This window comes from Micromys minutus (assembly GCF_963924665.1).
Source record: "Micromys minutus genome assembly, chromosome: 1".
In the NCBI taxonomy this organism is placed as follows: Eukaryota; Metazoa; Chordata; class Mammalia; order Rodentia; family Muridae; genus Micromys; species Micromys minutus.
In genome coordinates, this window is record NC_137969.1 from 198,655,479 (window position 1) to 198,674,538 (window position 19,060).

Consider the following 19,060-nt stretch of genomic DNA (forward strand, 5'->3'; position numbering starts at 1 on the left):
TCAGGCCACTGGGTCCTGTTTCGCTGGATCGTGGTAGCCGGTACTCCCCAGGCTGGAAGGGTTAAGCAGGTGCCTGGCCGGGAGAAGCCTGATTGGCCCTGGGTCAGGGCAGCGTGGCGGTCACAGTTAACTTGGGTTTGTTTGGATGATGCAGCGACTACCCTAGCCTTTCAGCTGCGGTGCCCAGGCCCCCTGACTTGTGCGGGATGGGAAGGAGAGTACCAGAACGGGAACCACCACCACCACCATCACTACCACCCAGCAGCAGCAGCAGCAGCAGTAGCTAAGCTGGGCAGGGTCTTTGAGTGCAGGAACCCAGCAGACAAGAGTCCTTCGTCCCTCAAGGGCTGCATCCGCCTGAATCTGTTATCTCAGCCTCTCCTTCACTAGCCAAAAGACGGGAAGAAAGTGGGCAACCCGGGTCCTGGGGAGGGATGAGGGAAAACGGACCAACTCCCACGTCCCTCCACCCTAGCTCAGTGAAACCCAGTGAAAGTCTCACTAACAAAATCAAAACAAAACAGAAACCGCATCCAAATTGCAAGGATTCCTTTTCACCCCCTAATGAAAGGCGGGAGTAACAATGTGAAGTAACTGGAAGGCGCGAGGAAATAAATGCACGTGTTTTCTCTTTTTGTTTCCTTGGTGGTTGGAATTCACAGAGTTGTGGCTACTAATTTATTCGTTTCCTCGGTCAAAGGGGGGCGTTAAGAGGTGACTCACTAGTGCAAACTAGGATCTAGCTGGACCGAGACCCCACCTCACAAGTTTCCCAAGACCAACTCTTCCGCTCACCAGGAGCGGGAAGAGCCCTTTCTTTTAAGCGGCCCAAACTCTCCATTGTACAAAAGCGCCAACCCGCCCCCCTACTCCGTCGCCTTTGCAAACCACCTCTCGGAGATAAGTATCAAGTTCTCCGGGAACCCAACTTGCGCTGGGCCACACTCGCTCAGCTTAATGTGGAGAATAGTGTCAACGAGGGGTCCGGGCTGAAACGGGAGGCTTTGACGCTCCATTCCTACACCCGCGGGCTGGGATCCTGATTTCTGGCAGCCTCGGAAAGCTGGAGCCAGCCGGGGTGGTGGTTATTTCTCCAGAGAAAGGAGGAGAAAGAGCGCACCACAGTCTTGCACTTTGGGTCGGAAGTGCGGGGTGTGTGTGTGTGTGTGTGTGTGTGTGTGTGTGTGTGCAGAAGAGGGAGGGAAAAATGCACCCTCCACTGCCCGTTATTCCCTTGCACCGGCCAAGTGCTCGCCAAGCCTCCCGGTGCATCCTTCCTCCTCCACCCCCTCCCCTTCTTCTCTCAGCTGGGCTCACGCGGCGCTGCTGGAGCAGCCAGTGAAAGCAACATCCTGGAAAGAGGGGGGAGCAACAGTGCCCCCCAAAAGGGAGAAAAGGCCCCACCCTGACACGTTTTGCTGTTTGCAAGTCCCTCGCACCCCCCCCCCGCACCTCCTCCTCGCCACCACCCCCCTCCACCTCAGCCCGCTGCGCGCACATCAAAGCGCCTCTCCGCCGCGCACAGTGGCCGCGGCTCACTAATGGGATTGCAGGCTGGTGGCTGGCTCCGCTGCTGCCGCCGCCGCTCGCGCCGCTGCTGCCGCCGCCGCCCGAACCCGAGCCCGAGCCCCCGCCAGCCCGAGCCCAGAGCAGCGACTCCTGGAGCTCCAAGCCGCGGCGATGATCCGAATCTTTCCGGATTTCAGCGTGCAGGTGACGGCCGCGGCGGCCGGCGGGGCAGCCGCTGGGGTACCGGCCGGTGCGGGCATGGGGAGGGCCGGCGCCGCGGCCAACGGCACCCCGCAGAACGTCCAGGGCATCACCTCCTACCAGCAGCGGTGAGTAGTCCCGTCCGAGCTGGGATAGTGCCCCCGCCTTGGGTACTGGGGTGGGACTCACTTTGCTCTTGTTTTGTGCCTTACAACACACATGCACCTCATCAGGGCTTACTTTGCCTGCCCCGGTGCTGTAGAAGGAGGGGTGGGGGAGGATGCACAATCCGAATTGAAAAGCACTGTAGTGCTCTGGCGAAGTGAAGTCATCCTTTGCCCTAAGCCAGGCCCCGAACGCTGAGCCTCAGCCCCGAGTAGCCAGAGAGTTCCAATCTAGTCTGAGACGCTGCAGGAGATGCTTTAGCAAAGTTTGGGCTTCCCGTCCCCTTCCAGCAAAACGTTCTCAATGCCTCCGCGGGTGCGAATCCGCGCTGATGGACAGCCAGGGGAGCAATTGATCATCGGAGGCTGACTGATCATTTGTTTCCAAATAGGGTAGAAACTATTTTCATGTGCAGCAATAGACTTGCGTTTCTACCTAATAGTGAGATCATGTCACCTGTTACTACAGGGAAATACAATGTGAAATCTGAATCTCTTAGGCGCTGCTAAGTATCTCAGACGCATTATAATGCAAATGGATGAGATTCTGAGACACAAGTTGGGAAGCAAATTTTACAAAAGTTAGGCTTGGTGTTGAGAAGGAAGCTTTAATACAGCATTTGTTTGTATTTTTCTAAAGATATTCTCTAGATTCAAAATAATTGTCATTAAAACACTGAACACCCTTTGACTGAGATAGGGAAATAAAGAGAAATTTACCAATAGCTTTCGAACCGTAAAGTTTTCCCTTTAAGGATAACTTTTGATGTTCTAAGATTTTATTGAAAAAATGATCCACAAAATCGCTATGAGAAAAACTAACAGTGTAATCAAGAAGGTAAACTCTCCATTCATGAAGCTCAATTTTATGATAGATGGAAGAAAAAAAAAAAGAGCACACGAGAGTGTGAAATTAAATATTTGTGTTTCCCAGATTGTACACGATTAAACATCTGAGAGATTTGCCAATGACATTTAACTTAAAATATACATAATGCATAATTCAAACTCCCATTTTACCTCATCTTTGAAACTTCATTGATTTAAGAACCTTTGGTTTGAAACAATAGTATTTAAGCTGCAAAGGTTACAGTAATCTGTCTTTGCTGTATTTTGTGCCTTCTAACCAGTGGCCCAGTGACCAGATTTTGCCTGACACAGTATTTTCCAAGTTCATGTAATTGCAAATATTCAGTAGAAGACTTCATTACATGCTCTGCTTATTGTCAAAAGTTTTAAAAATAAGTCGTGGAAATAACTCTAAAGGGGGCTAATCTTTGTCAAGAGATTTTTTTTAATTAAATTATTTTAGCCATGTTTTGCTCAAGCGATTGCAGGAACCTTTAATAAAAAAGATCTGGGCATCTTTCAGATGCAGAACACCAGTTAAAAACTCAGTTTTCCCTTTTTATGGTTCAGGTGTTTTTTTTTTTTTTTTTTTTTTTTTTTTTTTTTTTTTTTTTTGTCTTTTACAAAACACTGAAGTGACAACAAAATCTGGCGGTCATTTTAACTAGGAAATGCAGGCAATAGTGACAACAGTGTGCTCTGTGAGGAAGAGATTCAAGGGTCAGAAATGTCACATGACCTTTGGACAATTCCAGGAACCTCCAGGAACTTGACCTGACCCATAAGATGTAAACTGGGCATAAGGAGCTGTCATGAACCTCCCTCCCGCTTTTAGGGTCCCCCCCCAGCATTGGCATTGTCCTTTAGAAAGAGATGATCTTGGGGCTTAGGAGCATCAAGGGGCAGTCATCTCCCCCCCCCCCCCCCAAGCACCTGCCTCAACATGGATTTAGGTCTCTACTTCTAAAGAAGGTAGTGAAACAAAAAAAAACAAAAAAAAAAAAACAAAAAAAAAACAAAAAAAAAAAAAACCGTCAAGACCTCTAAACTTTCTCCTTTGGAGTAAATTGTGCCTGCCTTTGATTTAAATGTTCTCTCACACTGACAGGATCAGATAGTGGAAATGCAGTTTTCTTCCCTGTTGTTACTCAGATCTCATGACACCTGTTACTGTCTTTAATTTTAGTTAATTTGGGGGCAGAAGAGTTGGGCAAGAAGATTATTGGCAGGTGCTGGAGGTAAGGTCTGAGCCAGGAGTCTCAGTTCACCAGCCCTGGGAGCCATCAGGACTGGCTTCCGGGCTCTGAGGGGTAGGCTTACTTTCCACCTGGAGACCTGGATGTTTTGCTAAAGCGGATTGTGAAATAGCGTTTAAAGAATTTAAAGTACTTTTGGGGATCTGAGGAGGGGTGACAGGGGTGGGTTTTTAAGCAGCGGCCTGCCTGTTGAGAGAGCACAAACTTCTCTCATCTGTCACCTCAGGGCAGAATTGCCCTGGACTGTTTCCTGGAACCAGAACTTCCAACTGGTTAACTCCCCCTCTTCTCTGCTAGCCCCCATTTGTCTTGTAGGCCACACTCATCATTTCTCAATTCATTTCCCACCCCACCCCCCATCTCCTCTACCTGTAGAGCCTACTAACTCCTCCCAGGGGTCTTCAATAGCTTGAAGATGTTGCAGCTCTGTCACACTTGAGCATCCAGTGTCGGTTCAGAATCCCCTCCCTACTTTACTCCTAAGGAGACACCCATTGAGGCTCCCTACCCCACCCCAACTTTAAAGCAGAAGGCAAAGCTTCACTCACGAATGATGTTTCCCACCAGACTCTTCCATTTGTTCTACGCGGAACTGTCTTGGGTGTCTGTCTTGCCTGCTTAATACAGAACTGGCCCTAGTCTGCAAAAGGAGCTGTCCCCATTCTGCAGAGTGGCTTAGTGGGTAAATGCCCAGGGTTTCTCCAGGTAACAGAATTCGATCTGGCTTTGCTCTGAGTAGCCATTTCCCTAGGCCTCCATGGCAGTTTAATGGGGCGGTGACTAGACTAGATTCCAGAGGCCAGCAACCCCGTCCCAGGAACCGGGACCTGGCTCTGCAAAGGCATTTGTCTGTAACCGCGTCTCAGCGCTTGGGGATTGGCCTATGAACCCCGGGGTCTGCATATCTGTACGGGCCTGAAAAATGCAGACGTTCTGGCTTTGGCTCCTGGCTGAGGGCGCCAGAGTCCCAAGGTGCAGGTCCTGCATCCGTTCTCAGAGGCTCAGGGTAGTTGGGCCTGCTGGGTCAGCTCAAGACTCCTCACCACACGCTTTTATTTCTACGGTCCCTGAAAACAGTCAGTCCAACCCACTCTCCTGGCATTCTGAACCCCACTCTCTTTTCTGCAGGCTGACAGACTCTAGAGAAGGGAAGTGTTTGAAACTGCAACTGAGTGGCGTTGTTGCGCCAGCAGCCGAGCTTACAGTCCCCAGATGAGAGGGCGGGAGAGAGAGGGAGGGAAGGAAGGAGAGAAGGAGAAAGAGAGGGGGAGAGAGAGGGAGAGAGAGAGAGAGAGAGAGAGAGAGAGAGAGAGAGAGAGAGAGAGAGAGAGAGAGAGAGAGAGAGAGAGAGCGCAGAGGCAGAGAGAGGGGGTGGGGGAGAAGCGAAGGAGGGGGAGGGGAAGGGGGTGTGTATCAGCTTGCAGGAGAAGAGAGAGAGAGCTCTGGAGCAAAGCAACTGGAAAATGCCCAGAAATACTTTCCCAGTGGTCAAGCCGGGAACCCCCCGAGTGTCTTCCTTCTCCGGGTCCCTCCACTCTTAGGCCCCCCGCCGTCCCCTGCGGGGAGGGTGTGCTCCCCCACCAGCCCGCCGGCCGAGCCCGGTGGCTGCGGCGAGGGGGCTTGCGGCCGCGCGCCGGCCCGAGCACCCGGAGGCCCCGGCCGGGTTGCCCGCGGGACCGCGCGGCCGCCTCCCCCGCCGCCCGCCCCTCCTCCGCCGCCGCCCGCGCCGGCCGCCTGTCTCCGCGCCGGGCATGTCTCGGGAGCCGGGGCGGCCGGGGCCGCGGGCGCTGAGCGGCGCATGGACGGAGGCGGCCGGCGAGCAGAGGGAGGACGAGGCGCGGGCGGCCGAGGAGGCGGCGACCTGCGGCGGGGAGCACTCCGGGCGCGAGGGGACGTCCGGCCGCCGGCGACGCTCGGGCCCCACTACTTTCCCGTAGCCTCCCGGGCTCAGCAGCGCGGCGGCCGCCACCGTCGCCGCCACGGCCACGGCCACAGCCACGGCCGCCGCCCGCCGGGGCCCCCGAGCGCCGCGCACGCCCGCACTCTCTCCCGCCAGCCCACGCACACGCACACCCCCGCCCTCCCCACGCCCCCCGCCCCGGGAGGGGGGGAGCGAGGCAAAAAGTAAGAGAGGAAAAAAAAAATTGCAGGAAGATGGCGCCCACCAAGCCCAGCTTTCAGCAGGATCCTTCCAGGCGAGAACGGTAACACTTTTCTGTTTATTGAACCTGCCGCCCGCGCCCAGCTCCCGCCGCTCCCCCCCACTCGGGGTGGGGCGGGCTCGCTTCCCTTCGCAGCCCGCCTCGGGGACCCGGGTCCCGCGGTCCCGGGGGCGGGGGGCTGCGCTTGCCCGGTCCCAGCGCATTGTCCGCCCGCGGCGGCTGCGGCAGCGAGCGGGCTCTGGCGGCGGCGGGCAGCGAGCAAGTCGCACCTCCTGAGCTCGGCGAATGGAGTGACTCGCTGATGGAAAAAAAAAAGGAGGAAAAAAAAGCAAAAGAAAGAGAGAGAGGGAAAAAAAGATAAAAAAAAAAAAAAAAGACAAACAAGCCCAAAAGAGAAGGCGCTGTGTGTGCCGGGAGCCGCGGGAGGGAGGGTGGGGGCCGGGGATCCCCCTGCCGCCGCAGGTCCCGCAGCAGCTGCTCTCTAGGAAGGGAATGAGCTGGGGAGGGGGAGGGGAGGGGGAGGAGGCCGGGGCGGGAGGCGAGCGCAGGGCTCGAGGGGCTGTCTCCGAGAGCTGCTAGGCCGGGCGGGCGCAGCCAGGCGCGCCGCCTCCCGCTGCCGCTGCCCTGAGCCCAGCAACTTGTGGGTTCCCGGCTCTGCCCTCTACTCTCGCCCTCCCCTTCTCTCCACCCCCTCTCCAGGAATTTAAAAAAAAAAATTAAGAGAGAAAGAAAAAGAAAGAAGAAAGCCCCTGAGTCTAAATGAGCAAACAAACAGCAAGATCCAAAATATGTCAATGGTCTGAGCATCTCTACCCCGTTAGTTACTGTTTGGGGAATCTGTGTTTGAAAAAGTTCCTGGTGAGAATTGCATATCCAGGCAAGGGGCTCAGTGGAGCATATCTGTCTGAAGTTAGTTAAACTACTAGAGCCGAAGGGAAAGGGAGTTTGTGTTGAAAACATCCCGAACTATCCTACGTGAACAGCATGGTTAGGTTTCAGAGTGACTGAACCCCGCCCCCCAGCTTCAATGTGCTTCCCTCCCGCTGTCCATCCAGCCTACTTTGTTTAGAAGCCTATTTGCTATTAATTGACAGCGTTAATGACATTAATTGCGTATAGCATATCGGTTTGGGCAAAGTGAATATCTCTGTCTCCAAGAGGAAAGGCTCAGTAGGAAGTATGGAATGCTACCCATTGATTCAAGAAGAAAACAAATACAGAGTTGTGCACCCCCACCCAGCCAGCAGTTACATTCCTCACAGACTTGGGAGAGCTTGAAAAGAAGTGCTTAGATGCAAGATTCAGTTATCACATGGGCAGTTTTATTTCTGATACAGCATAGCTTCGGTGTATCAACGAAGGTGGAGAGACACTCAGAGAACTGTTCATTAAAAAAAAAAAAAAAAAAAAAAAAAAAAAAAACCTACCGTTTCGGTAGTTTAATTTTTTTTCTGCCACAAATTATTTTCATTTTAAAAAGATAGAATGGTTAGGATCAAGCAAACAGCTTTACAAAGTAGATGCATAGTGAGTGGATTCATTAGAAAGTCTCAGATAATACTGTGAAACTCCATGTACTGAGGAGTCATATGCCATCTAGTTTTGAAAGATGTTAAGTGTTGTGCTCATCAATGGTTACTTTGAAACTAGAAAATCACACATCTAAAGACAGCTGAAAATGAACATCTAGTTCTTGATATTTGTGTCTCGTGAAGAATTAACATCTTAAACATTTTACCCTTGTAGATACAGAAATCTATTCTCAGATCATTGTGCAAAGCTTTGAATGATGACTTTTTTAAGGAGGTGATAAATACTTTGAAATCAGTTTACAGTTGACCCCATCCCCCCTTTCCCTCTGCCTCTTATGTCCCTCCCTCCCTCCCTCCTTTCCTCTCTCCCTCTTTCCCTTCCTCCCTTCCTTCCTCTCTCCCTTCCTTTCCTCCTAGTTACTTCCTTGCCGTTCTGCTGGTAGCAAATGCATTTACTGGGATTGCCCCGGTAATCTCTTTAGCTGAGGCCTATTTGTGTGCCATTTTGGGAAATTCTCTGAGATAGGAATCTTGAAGATAGAATTAATTTCTAGAGGAAACTTCATAGCCTGTGCATGAGCGCCTTCTTTATCACCTGTCTCCATTTGGCATTCGAGGAAGGTAAATCAAAGTATGCGATTTGTTATTCTGCTCCACTTGAGAGCTGAACTAAATAACACTTGGTCTAAAGTTCTGATTGAAGTTGTAGAAGGATATACTGTATTTAATTTAATGCCCTTTAATAGCATCTTCTTGTTCAGCTTGGATGCTGTCATTTTAAAGGTTGGATCTAAGAAACTTTAGCCTATAGGGCAAGGGAGGGGCAATAGGTAGATAGGGGAGACTGAAGGGACCTTATAGAAGAGAGGAAGGAAGAAGTTATAAACTGCTAGAAACAGTAATAACCACACACTTGCTCCAATATCCCAACAGTTGTTTTATGCCCTGAGAATTTGCTGTGTTGCCAGGATTTTAAATGCTCTTAACACGTTTAAGTGTAAAGTCACACCTATAAGTTGTTTTCATTTTGTAATGAGAAAGAAGTCAGATAGTTTGTCTAAAAGGAAGTTGTTTTTCATAGAGCCTGCTTTCACCTAAGTCAGTTATTCCACCTTGGTTTGTACTTTGCCCCTGGAACTGGTTGGTCACTAGTATTTCTCTGCAGTAGCAGCTGAACACAAATATGTTGACGAATGATGCCCCCCCCACCCCCACTCCCCCTTTATGGACACAAGTTTTGTTCCTTTGTCTGTTTCATTTAAAGAGTAGTACCTGACTTACTGGTCACACAGCCATTATTTATGGGCACTTTCCTGCTTTTCAGCTTTGTCCATGATCAAAACTAAGGAAAAGGTGTCATTTGCATTTATCAAGTGTATGTCCCCAATGTAATGGTATGCAAAGGCTGTCTTTACTTCATGTGCAGAGAACCTTGCTAATGTCTTTAACGACAGTTAGCGGTCCTTGAAGGTCTCTGTGTCACACATACAGAGAACGTGGCTCTAGGGCTTGAAAGAGTAACTTGAAAACCTTGTGTATGTACACTTGTTTGATTTTCTTTAAACTCTAATAGGCTGCAAATTATATTGCACTGCCGCAGAGTTGTTCCGCTCTGTGGACCTACAACCAGGAAAACTGGAGAGCAGTATCAAGCCTGTGGTGCCCATGCTGGTTGGCAAGGCATTAAAAGGTATTCAGTGGTGGCTGGTGCTTTTCTTAAGGTATTCCTGCAGCGCCAGCTTAAACAGTGATAAATGATGATATGCGTTGTCTAACTCTTGCTTATATATATAAATAGCTCCACGAGATTGCTTAAATGATAATCGAAAATATGAAATAGGATGGCCTTCATATTACAAGGCCAAGGGTCTACAAATGGAAAAACTGAAATAATGAAATATTTCCAAGGCAACAGTCTGTCAACAAGAACTGTAATGCATGGGCATATCATAGATCCACCAGAGAGGATATTAGATAGCGGGGCTCCAGAGTCAGGAGTTACAGTGACCTGTGTTACACAGGCCGCTCCCACATCCGAGAATGTTTTCTGATTCCCAATTTCCCATTTATGAATTGAGAAATATAGAAAGATACTGCAAAGGTCCAATGTGCCATTTATTAGATTAGATTTTTTTTTATGTTGCGTTAGCTGGTATTCAGCATCATTTAACACATTTTTAAAAATAAAAATTTACATGACATAAGTTTTTTTATCTCAATTTGTGATACTCTGTGAGTAAAGCTTCTTTGCGTCTATACATACTGTAGTATGTAATATAGATTTGTTCGAGAATAGAAGTCTATGATGGTCCATCTTCAAGACAAAAATACCTTAAGTATCCATAGAGTTGCAGGTGCAGACAGCAAGCAGCTATGAGCCCTTTCCCGAACTTGCTTGCAGAAGCCTCCTAAGGACCTCCATTCAAACTAGACATTGAGCTCGGAGTGGAAAATTACTAGCAGTCAAATTTGCTGAATGACTGGCTGATGTGACAAAGTTCAGGCATCTGGAAGGTCCCTAAGCAAACAGGATCTTGGGGGAAGGATGAGCCAGCAGGGAAGTCTTTGTTGAGAGATGTGGACAAAGATGGGGAGGTGAGAAAAGAAGGAGCATCTTGTAAGAAGAGTGAAGGTTACGTGTTGTTCAGAAAGGACATATCTCCTACACTAATAAGTCAATGAGGAGCTGGGGGAGAGCCCTTCATTCTAGGGGATAAAATGCTTGCTGTAATAGCTGTGGCTGTACCTGCTCACCAGATTCCTGATCCTGCAAGACCACCGTTGAAGATTTAACCCCACTGCCCTGCAGGCCTCCAAGTTCATTCTTTTGGTGTGGGCAGGGGTGGTTGTTGCCACACTCTGTAGCATGGATCTGAGTTTCCAACTGGAAGTTATACATAATTAACATCTTTCTTGGCAATGAATCAGAACTACATTGCCCTTGAAATATAACCTACAGATTAGGACAGTTTGATAGGTTTAGTGATATGAGTTTTGATCTTACTTTGCAATCTTTCTTCACAGCAGTTGTCTATAGCAGAGTGGTTTCATGAGGGTGCTGAGATTTCAGTGACCACTTTGAGTCCCTGTTCAGGATCTTAGATTTGGACTCACTGGCATGCTATTATTTCATTTGTTTACATCAGGTCTGCTTCCCAGCACTCCTGAGGTTTTCTATGACCAGAGAGTAGAGTAGAGTAGTGTGTGTGTGTGTGTGTGTGTGTGTGTGCGCGCGTGCACGAGTGCGCGCGCCCGTGAGCCCTATGAAGCAACCATGAGTGCAGATATAGAGGATTGTAGGGAAGTTGTTATTTATAATATTGTTGAGGTACATGTGTGGGAGTATCTATAGGAATAACACACAGTTTCAGAATTACCCCTAGTAAAGCATTCCCTTATAAACACCCTCAAGTGCTCTAATATTAATAGTGACCCCAATATGAATCTCGCTATATTTTTCTTTTCTGCAATTGCTGTAACCTCATCTTGTACACAATGCTGCTAAATTCAAGGGACATTAAACACACAGGATATAGTGACTAGCCACCTACTCCTTGTACATGGCTATTTTTTTCACATTGTAGCATTTCATTGTTTTGATTGATTTTTTGAAAGTTCTATATTACATTTGGCTTCGAATGTAACTCCTGGTGTTTTATATACATCTCTGTGTATAAAAATATATGCTAGAAATTTTAATAGATTGGTTGAGTAAACACTACTCTCTGACTTTTAAGTACATGGTTGCATGTACTGAAAATTCAAATCTACTATTAGGTAAGAACTTCAACATTTATGAGAAAATTCAGTTGTTTGCATTTACAATGTTAACATTGTCTCAGTAAATCGTGGCCTTTTTCTTTCTTCTCATTGGGCAGCATAATAAACCAACTGTAACCAAATGGTATTTTTACTGCACTGGGCATCATTAGCATGAGTAGGATGTTTGTACTATCAAGTTTGATAGACCCTTACATAGTTAGAACAGTCTGTAGTAATATCAGTAATAGCACAGTGCATGAACGGGGCATGGCTTACTAAGACTGGAATGACTGCTGGTGTCTCTGAATGTCATAGGAAGTGACAACATTGAAGAACACTTGGGCTTGGTGTCTGTATACATTCATAAAGCACAGGGGCTTGCTAAATTAAACCGAATTCCATGCACTCTTTCATATAAAGTCATGAAGAACAAGAAGAAAATTTCATGTTATTGTGGACCATGGTGCTCCTGACCCCAACTGACAAGCATTGGATGCTTCTTTCTCCATCTTATTGAGCCTCCACCATAGGACTGGTAACTGTAGCCATATGATGCCTGGTGCAGGAGCAGTCTCTCTGGTTAGAGAGTTGTTCTGATTTTAGATGTGCAAAGCGGAAGAGTTGGAAGCCATGCCTTTCTATGACTCAGTAGTGAGAAACGAGACCCTCATGTTAGTTGGGTGTCCTAGGATGGTAAGCATCACTTTGTGAAATATTGTAATCAATGACTATGAAGTGTTCTTGGAGGAAATAAAAAGATGCATAAGTGTGTGTGTATGGTTAGAGTGAGTGATTTTGGCAGGTGTTTTGATGGGTGTAGGGCTTGGTTCCGTGGGGGCAGTAATGTACATCACTCGGTAAGGTCCTTACTCAGTCCCTGCCCTGTTCATATCACCGTGCCTTTCCTTCTGTCCTTTTAACACATCTACTTAGGGGATAGCAGCTTCCCTTTCCTATGGAAAGTGACAGAAATGGAGATTAGATTGGGGTTTGTCTGTGACTCAGACTGGGGCAGCTGTGGACGTGTTCTGTGATACCACTGTGAGGAGCCCGTGGCTTTGAACCTCCTGAAGCTAAGGGTTTCTGAGCCAAAGGGAAAAGGCCTTCACCAGGTGTTCAGAGAAGAGCAAGAATGCAGAGTGTATGGAGTTGGTGGGAGGAGCCATCAGTATTTCAAGTGTCCCTTCCTTGCCCTTTAGTTAGCATTTGATTCCCTTTGTGGGCAAACACAGCAGCAGCACATGTTCTTCTCAGGATTTTAGCTGACTCACTTTCTAAGATCGGGTAGACATACCCCCAGATTCAGAGTCTCTCTCCACTCCTGGTGCCACATTCCATGGGTTGTCTCAGTTTATCTCAGGGATTAAATAGATTCAGGTTGACTTTGGTAGAAACGATCTCAGAGTTCTCTGAATAACTTTGTTAACTGTTAACCATTATTTGAGGGTATTATCATTTGACATATATAAGGACCTTCTATAGGAATTGGCCTCTGCATAGGTACTGGGCATTATAATATCACCAAGCTTGAAACAGGTACTGTTCTGAGGGCTTCGAATATACTTCCTCAATTAAAATGAACTATCACTGATACAAAATTGGTAGGTTATTATTTTATCTTTTGAATGTGTATGATATAAGGTATGTGAGTGTATGTGTGTACACATGTAAGGGTAGGTATGTACATGTACGTGCATGTGAAGGTCAGAGGACAACCCAAGGTATCCATCCTCAGTTTCCACCTTGTATGAGGCAGGGCCTCTTGTTTGCCGATGCCTACTCCAGGCCATCTGGCCTTTAGGGTTCTGTAGATGCTTCTGTCTTCCCTCCTATCTTGTAGGAGGAGGACTTTTGCAGGCTTTTATGTAGGTTCTGGGGATCTAAACTCAGCAGCACACAATGCAGCAAGGGCTTCATCTAGTGAGCCATCTTCCCAACCTGGTGGGTTGTTATTGAGTTCTTCCTTACACAAGCACACACAAAGACTCATAGACACGCAGACACACAGAAGGGATGTCTTCTGTAACATTTTAATTTCTCTATTCCAGGGATCTATGGTTGGTTGGGATTGTACTGGTTTTTGAATAAAACTATAATTTAGGGAGCTTTACAGTGTCAGACTTGAGGCTAGCTCACTGCTGGGTGTATGTGGGCTGAGGGTGGCTGACAACCATGGCATGTTTATCTTTGCATTTTTGGATAAGTGCTATTAACCAAATAGGGCTAAACATGGGTAGCAGAACCGTGGAGACCTGAATGGATTAGGTAAGCAGTGTTTGATATTTTGTGACTGATGAAGGCAAGTATTTTGTTTGTGGGTCTTAACTAGGTATTCCTTTTTACAGTCACCAATTTGTTTACACAAAAATGTTGCCTGATAGAATATTGGTAGGAACTTATTTAGAGAGGTCTACAGACTCGCTGAAGATCAAAAGCAGACGTCAGTGAGGAACATAAGTGTACTGCAGGCTGCAGCATTCAAAATAGCAGTCAGATCACTTTAAAAGAAATCACCTCCGAGTCCAGCATCTCATCATCAGCACCAAAGCTAAAATGAAATTCAAGGGCCCTGACTTGGGTATCTAGCATGTAGCATAGGAATGTAACAGATCTCTGTGTCACATACTTCAAAGTGTTGTTTCATGATATTTTAATACCTCTTCATGGGACCCCAGAATCCTGCAGTACCACATCCGATCAAATGTAAGATTTGTAAAAAGAAATATAGGATGGTTGCATTGTGAAGAAAAAGCTAGTGTGGAATGGAATCCCCTGGAGGTAAATCCTGTGGGAACAAGCTCACTTTCTCCCTAAGTCTATGAGTTTTCGCTTTTGCTTTTTTTCCTTTCTTTTCTTTTTTGAGACTGCAGAAGAGGATGCTGGTTCAAAGCTTCGTTTAGAGCAGTGTGTTCAGAGGGACTACAGCAGTTGGTGGGGACAACTGGAGCAATGGAAACTCTTTGCAGATCCTCTTTCTTTGGTTCTAGAAAACAGAGACATTAATGAATAAGGATATTTTCACAGTTGATATGTATTGTGTTGAGTGATGGTGCATTTTTTAAATAAAAATAATTCACTCCTTAGAATCTGCTTCTGAAAATAAAATGGATTCTATTCACATGTGAATGGAATTTTTATTGTGCTGGATTTTATATGCTATATACAGTTTATATATTAATACTGTTGATAATAGTAAATGGGTACAAAATACATAGTAGATATAGGGTTTGTCTACTCCTATTCAAAATGCAAAAAAGTTACAAAGATATCTTGAATGAATTATAAATGTCTTTTTTAGGTTGAGTTAAATTTAAATATATGCAGTGGATTGGCGACTTTTTTTGTTTTCCTAGTGCTGTGAGGAAAAGTAGGTTCATCATTTTTTTTTGCACATTTTTATTGTTCTGTGTAAATGTAATTTGTTAATCCTGTGAAATTTGTCATAGATAAATTTGCTTGGATTATCTTGTCACCACCGTATCTGCATCCTTTTGTTCATTGCTTATTCATAATTTAACAGTCTGGCAGTGAGCCTTTTTGGGATGCTCACAAAAGATATATGACCTCAGCCAGCTGCCACTATAACCTGCAGAATGCACAGCAAGACATTAAGAATGTGAGGATTCCTCTACTGATTAAAGTGCTCTTCATTTAAACAGTCTGTTCCTAAGAATCTTGTGCTACCCACAGTCCTGATTTTTTTTTTCATTTCCAACAAAATTAGTTCTAACAATTGAATCTTCATTTGATAGGAATATTTTTTTTCACATTCTCCAGAGGAAGTTAATTCCTTAAGTGCTGTTACTTCTTAAGACCTAAATACTTATGTTTCCTTTTTATTTGGGGAGTGGTTAGTTATCTTTAAATGTTTTGATAAATCAAAAAAAAAAAAAAAAAGAAAAGAAAAGAAAAGAAAGAAAGAAACTGGAAAAGGTCTATCAGTCTATCATGTCGTAATCTTCAAGTCAATAGTTGGTTTGATCCTATTTGAATCCAAGCACTTTATAGTTTATATTTTAAATTCTCCATATTAGGTACTAAGTGGGAGACATTAAAAAGAAGATGTTGCTTGAGGTATAATCACATTTTTAGGTTTTCATTATTCTGAATTAGTTTAGCACATAAATCTCCCTCCCTTCCACCTCTCCCTCTGTCTCCCCATCTCTGTTTCCTCATCCCTCCCTCCCTTTCTCTCTTCTTCCTTCCCTCCCTCCCTCCCTCCCCCCTTCCCCCTTCCTCCCTCCCTCCTTCTCTCAATCAGCAGATCAGTTTGTGAGTAATGGTTAGTTTTTGCCTGTCTTCTGTGCAGGCATATGATTATGGCTCAAAATAATTCATTGCTAATCCATGCAGCATTGCTCAGTCTCCATCACTCTGCTCTGTGATTAGAGCCTCAGGCCCACTGCCTTTCTTCCCACCCCGATTTTCTTTAACTGCAACCCTTGTTTTAATATAGTTCTGTGCTCTTCGGCTAGCACCTCTCCATTCCTCATATATATCGATTGCTGTAGATTAATATTTATTTGGAGCTATTTTTCAGACTTTGTGAAGAATGTATTCATCTCTTAAGGCGAATCTTCATGTAAGGGGAAGGGGGAGGGAGGGGAGAGAAGTGGGCAGCTCAGGTGTGTGATGCTTTCTAGAATCCATTCTGGGTTCTCTGCTGTGGCCAAGGCTTTTTCTTTTTAACACAAACCAAGAATTTTGGTTTCCTTGAGAAAATTTGTACTAATGAAACTAGAATATTAGGGGTTTAGCTCTGCCTGAGAGAGATCCCTGGTGGCCTTCTGTCCTGGCGCGTACCATGCCAATACTGCCTCCACACTGTTCATCGATCAGCTTACCCTGAATGCTTTCAGACAGAGACACCAAACTGTCATTTCCCCTAAGCGTCAGAATTTGCCAATTTTGCCAGAAGGTCATCTCACAGATTTTAGAAAGCCTTGGTCTTAGATCTCAGTGGTCCTGAGTTCCTTTTCATAATTACTTTCGTCTCATTGTAGCTGTGCGTTTGAAAGTGTAGGTCAATGAGGGTGATTGCATTCAGAATTTCATGATCTGTGTAGTGGAACAAATTGAAAGCAAAGCCTGTATCAATCACTGTGAAGGGAGGGTTAATTGTTACGGCGTCTCAAGCCTCTGGACAGATAAACCAGTAATGAAATACTTAGTGCTGTGATATGTGAATGCAAAAGGATGAGACAATGGTAGCAGAGGCAGGCTGGAGAGATAACCAAAGGCAAAAGGAAGAGACTCCCACCCGCCCTATGAAAGTATGAAATGCAACCGCGGTAACTCTTAAAGGAACATTGCTGTAGCTTCCTGCCCATCTTTTGCTGGCAAGTTAGGGTTGCATCTGGCATCAGATTGCTAAAGCCAAATAATATACAAATGGAGACCACTCCCTTTTGAGAGGAAGCAAAAGGCAACAGAAAGAGAAAGGAGGAAGTGTACCACTGTATTTGTTTTATAAAGAGAGTGTTCTGAGTTTCTAAGTTTTCTCTTTTGAAAAGCCCCTGATGTCAGGATGTTTTGTTTATGCACACATGGCTCAGATTCCAGAATGTTTCAAAGAGCAGTTATGTTCGATGGGTTTTTGGAATTTGTGATCCGATGGTGACAAGAATATAGAGGAAACTGCACAGGAGGGAAAGAGATGTTTTAGTAAAATAAGAATAAGTGTGGCCAGGTAATCACGAGATTAAATACATTTTTACTGGGGCTTCCATAGGAAGTTAACATTTAAACGTCTGTTAGTTACTTATATGTTGAAATATATGCAAAAATATTTAGTCAAATTGAAGTCTTAGGCCCATGACAATCATCTCAACACAGTGGGTAGTTCTGAAAATTAATGAGAATGATAATACTGTAAAGACTGTTCCAGAGTTTGCTCAAATTCATTATCTAAGACTCTTGTTAAGAACATCTCAAAGAATTTTAACCAGGAAAATATATTGATGGTTCAAAAGCGTTTTCAAAATGCTGAATTATAAAAGTATAATGGAATTATATATGCAAGAGTTATAGTTAGCAAAACTGATAGCTTCAGACATTGGGGATGAATATCCCCCTACCCTGCACAGCTCCAACAGTTGTATTCACACAATTTAATCTCTTGTGGTTATTGTTATTATTATTATTATTATTATAATTTTAGGGTAATAAAATCTAGAAAAATTTTTAAAAAAGAAACCAGTGCCTTCCTGTTAATGTAAGAAAGACTCTACTTATAAAAGTTAAGTGCCTTCATATTTTAGCTTTAATTTCCAATTTAATAAAACTCCTAGCAAGATTGGTTGTTCTTAACAAAAAGGATGGCTTTCACTGCATCCTTTCCTTTCTCTTTGGGATATTAGTTTTGTCCTAAGGTCTGTTTGTGTGTTGTGTTTATGCTCACACAGCGACTGAAAGGATTGTTCATGTCAGCCCTCCCACCCCCCCTTTTTTTAGTGGCACCACCCTTAAGCTGATGTGGCATGTATATTTTGAGAGATAGCTGTAATTGTGAGGCTATGCCACATTGCTGACTCAGGATATTTAAATTGCCAGTAAAATACACTGTGGTAGAAGCAGCAGACAGCACCCAGAGACAAGAGGAGCCGAAGAACCTCAGTCGTTGTGTGCTTGTGTGCAGGAGTGAGCAGTCAGGAAGCAAATGCAGTTGCTTACAAATAAACCCATCATGGAGACAGAAGCCACAGGTGAAGTGGACCCTTGGAAACTCACAGACTCATAGAAAGGCTACACCCTAGGCTGTGGGTCTTTCTTTATTCTTGTAAGACATTTTTCCACACAAGCTCTATAACCTCATAATGCCTCAGCTTTCCCACTGTGCATAGAGCAGCTAGCCACCCCGATGATAAAGCCAATGAATATGTGCTGTATGCTGTGTGGACCTATAGAACACAATAATGAGTGCATCCCATGGTGGTGTCTTCAAATGGCGTTAACGCTTACGAATACAGTCTTTGTGTGTAAAACTCAGATTAAATTAACGTTTTTCATGGCAGCTTTTGTCCATATGGTAGTTGAGTATTTTTCTCTTCTTTCAAAACATATTTCAAAAGAAATTTACTGGAGAACATCCAGAGGGAGGAATGGGAATTAAGTTGTATTTTAAAATGACCTGCTTTGCTCAAGGCTTGGTGTTAGGTCAGAGAGGATGCTCAAAGTGTTTGCACACAAACATACTTGTTGGTTCAAATTAGTCAAGGTTGTAGATCCCTGAAAATAGTTGAAAATTAGATATGCCTCACAGGGAAGTGAACATATAGTATCTGGTAGACTGGTGAGTGGGTAGTGGATGAGCGTAGGGGAGACTCACCTCTGACAGCTTTCTATGTTTCTAGAACATAGATGTAGAAAGGAACTCATCTAGACTTGCTATTTGTACTTTTAAATGTTGTTTTTAAAAGGGATCTTGTTTTGTGTGTTTTCTTACTCATTTAGGTGAATTGAGTTTAGTGTAGGAAATCTTAAGGGTTTATGAATGGTTATACTGGTCTTAGAACAGATTAATGATTTTATAATAAGATATATTATATACTTGTCTATTTCTGTGATATATAATGCTGTGATCAAGGCAACTTATAAAATAAATTTTATTTGTGGCTTACAGTTTC

At 45.1% G+C, this 19,060-nt stretch overlaps 1 protein-coding gene across 12 annotated transcripts in view; it reads left to right on the forward strand.

Moving 5' to 3' along the window:
- Positions 1–1,680: 1,680 nt before the first annotated feature.
- NPAS3 (neuronal PAS domain protein 3) overlaps positions 1,681–19,060 on the forward strand; it is a gene marked incomplete at both ends in the record, with an annotated part of 788,566 nt that continues 771,186 nt past the window's right edge. For 6 of the 12 annotated variants that reach the window (XM_080928919.1, XM_080928923.1, XM_080928924.1 and 3 more), the window contains one exon: positions 1,681–1,838. In XM_080928919.1, the coding sequence (XP_080785045.1) occupies positions 1,681–1,838 (158 nt within the window). Of the gene's footprint in view, positions 1,839–6,133; positions 6,184–19,060 lie in introns of those variants that run through there. The other 6 variants (XM_080928928.1, XM_080928929.1, XM_080928930.1 and 3 more) reach the window with 1 other exon arrangement.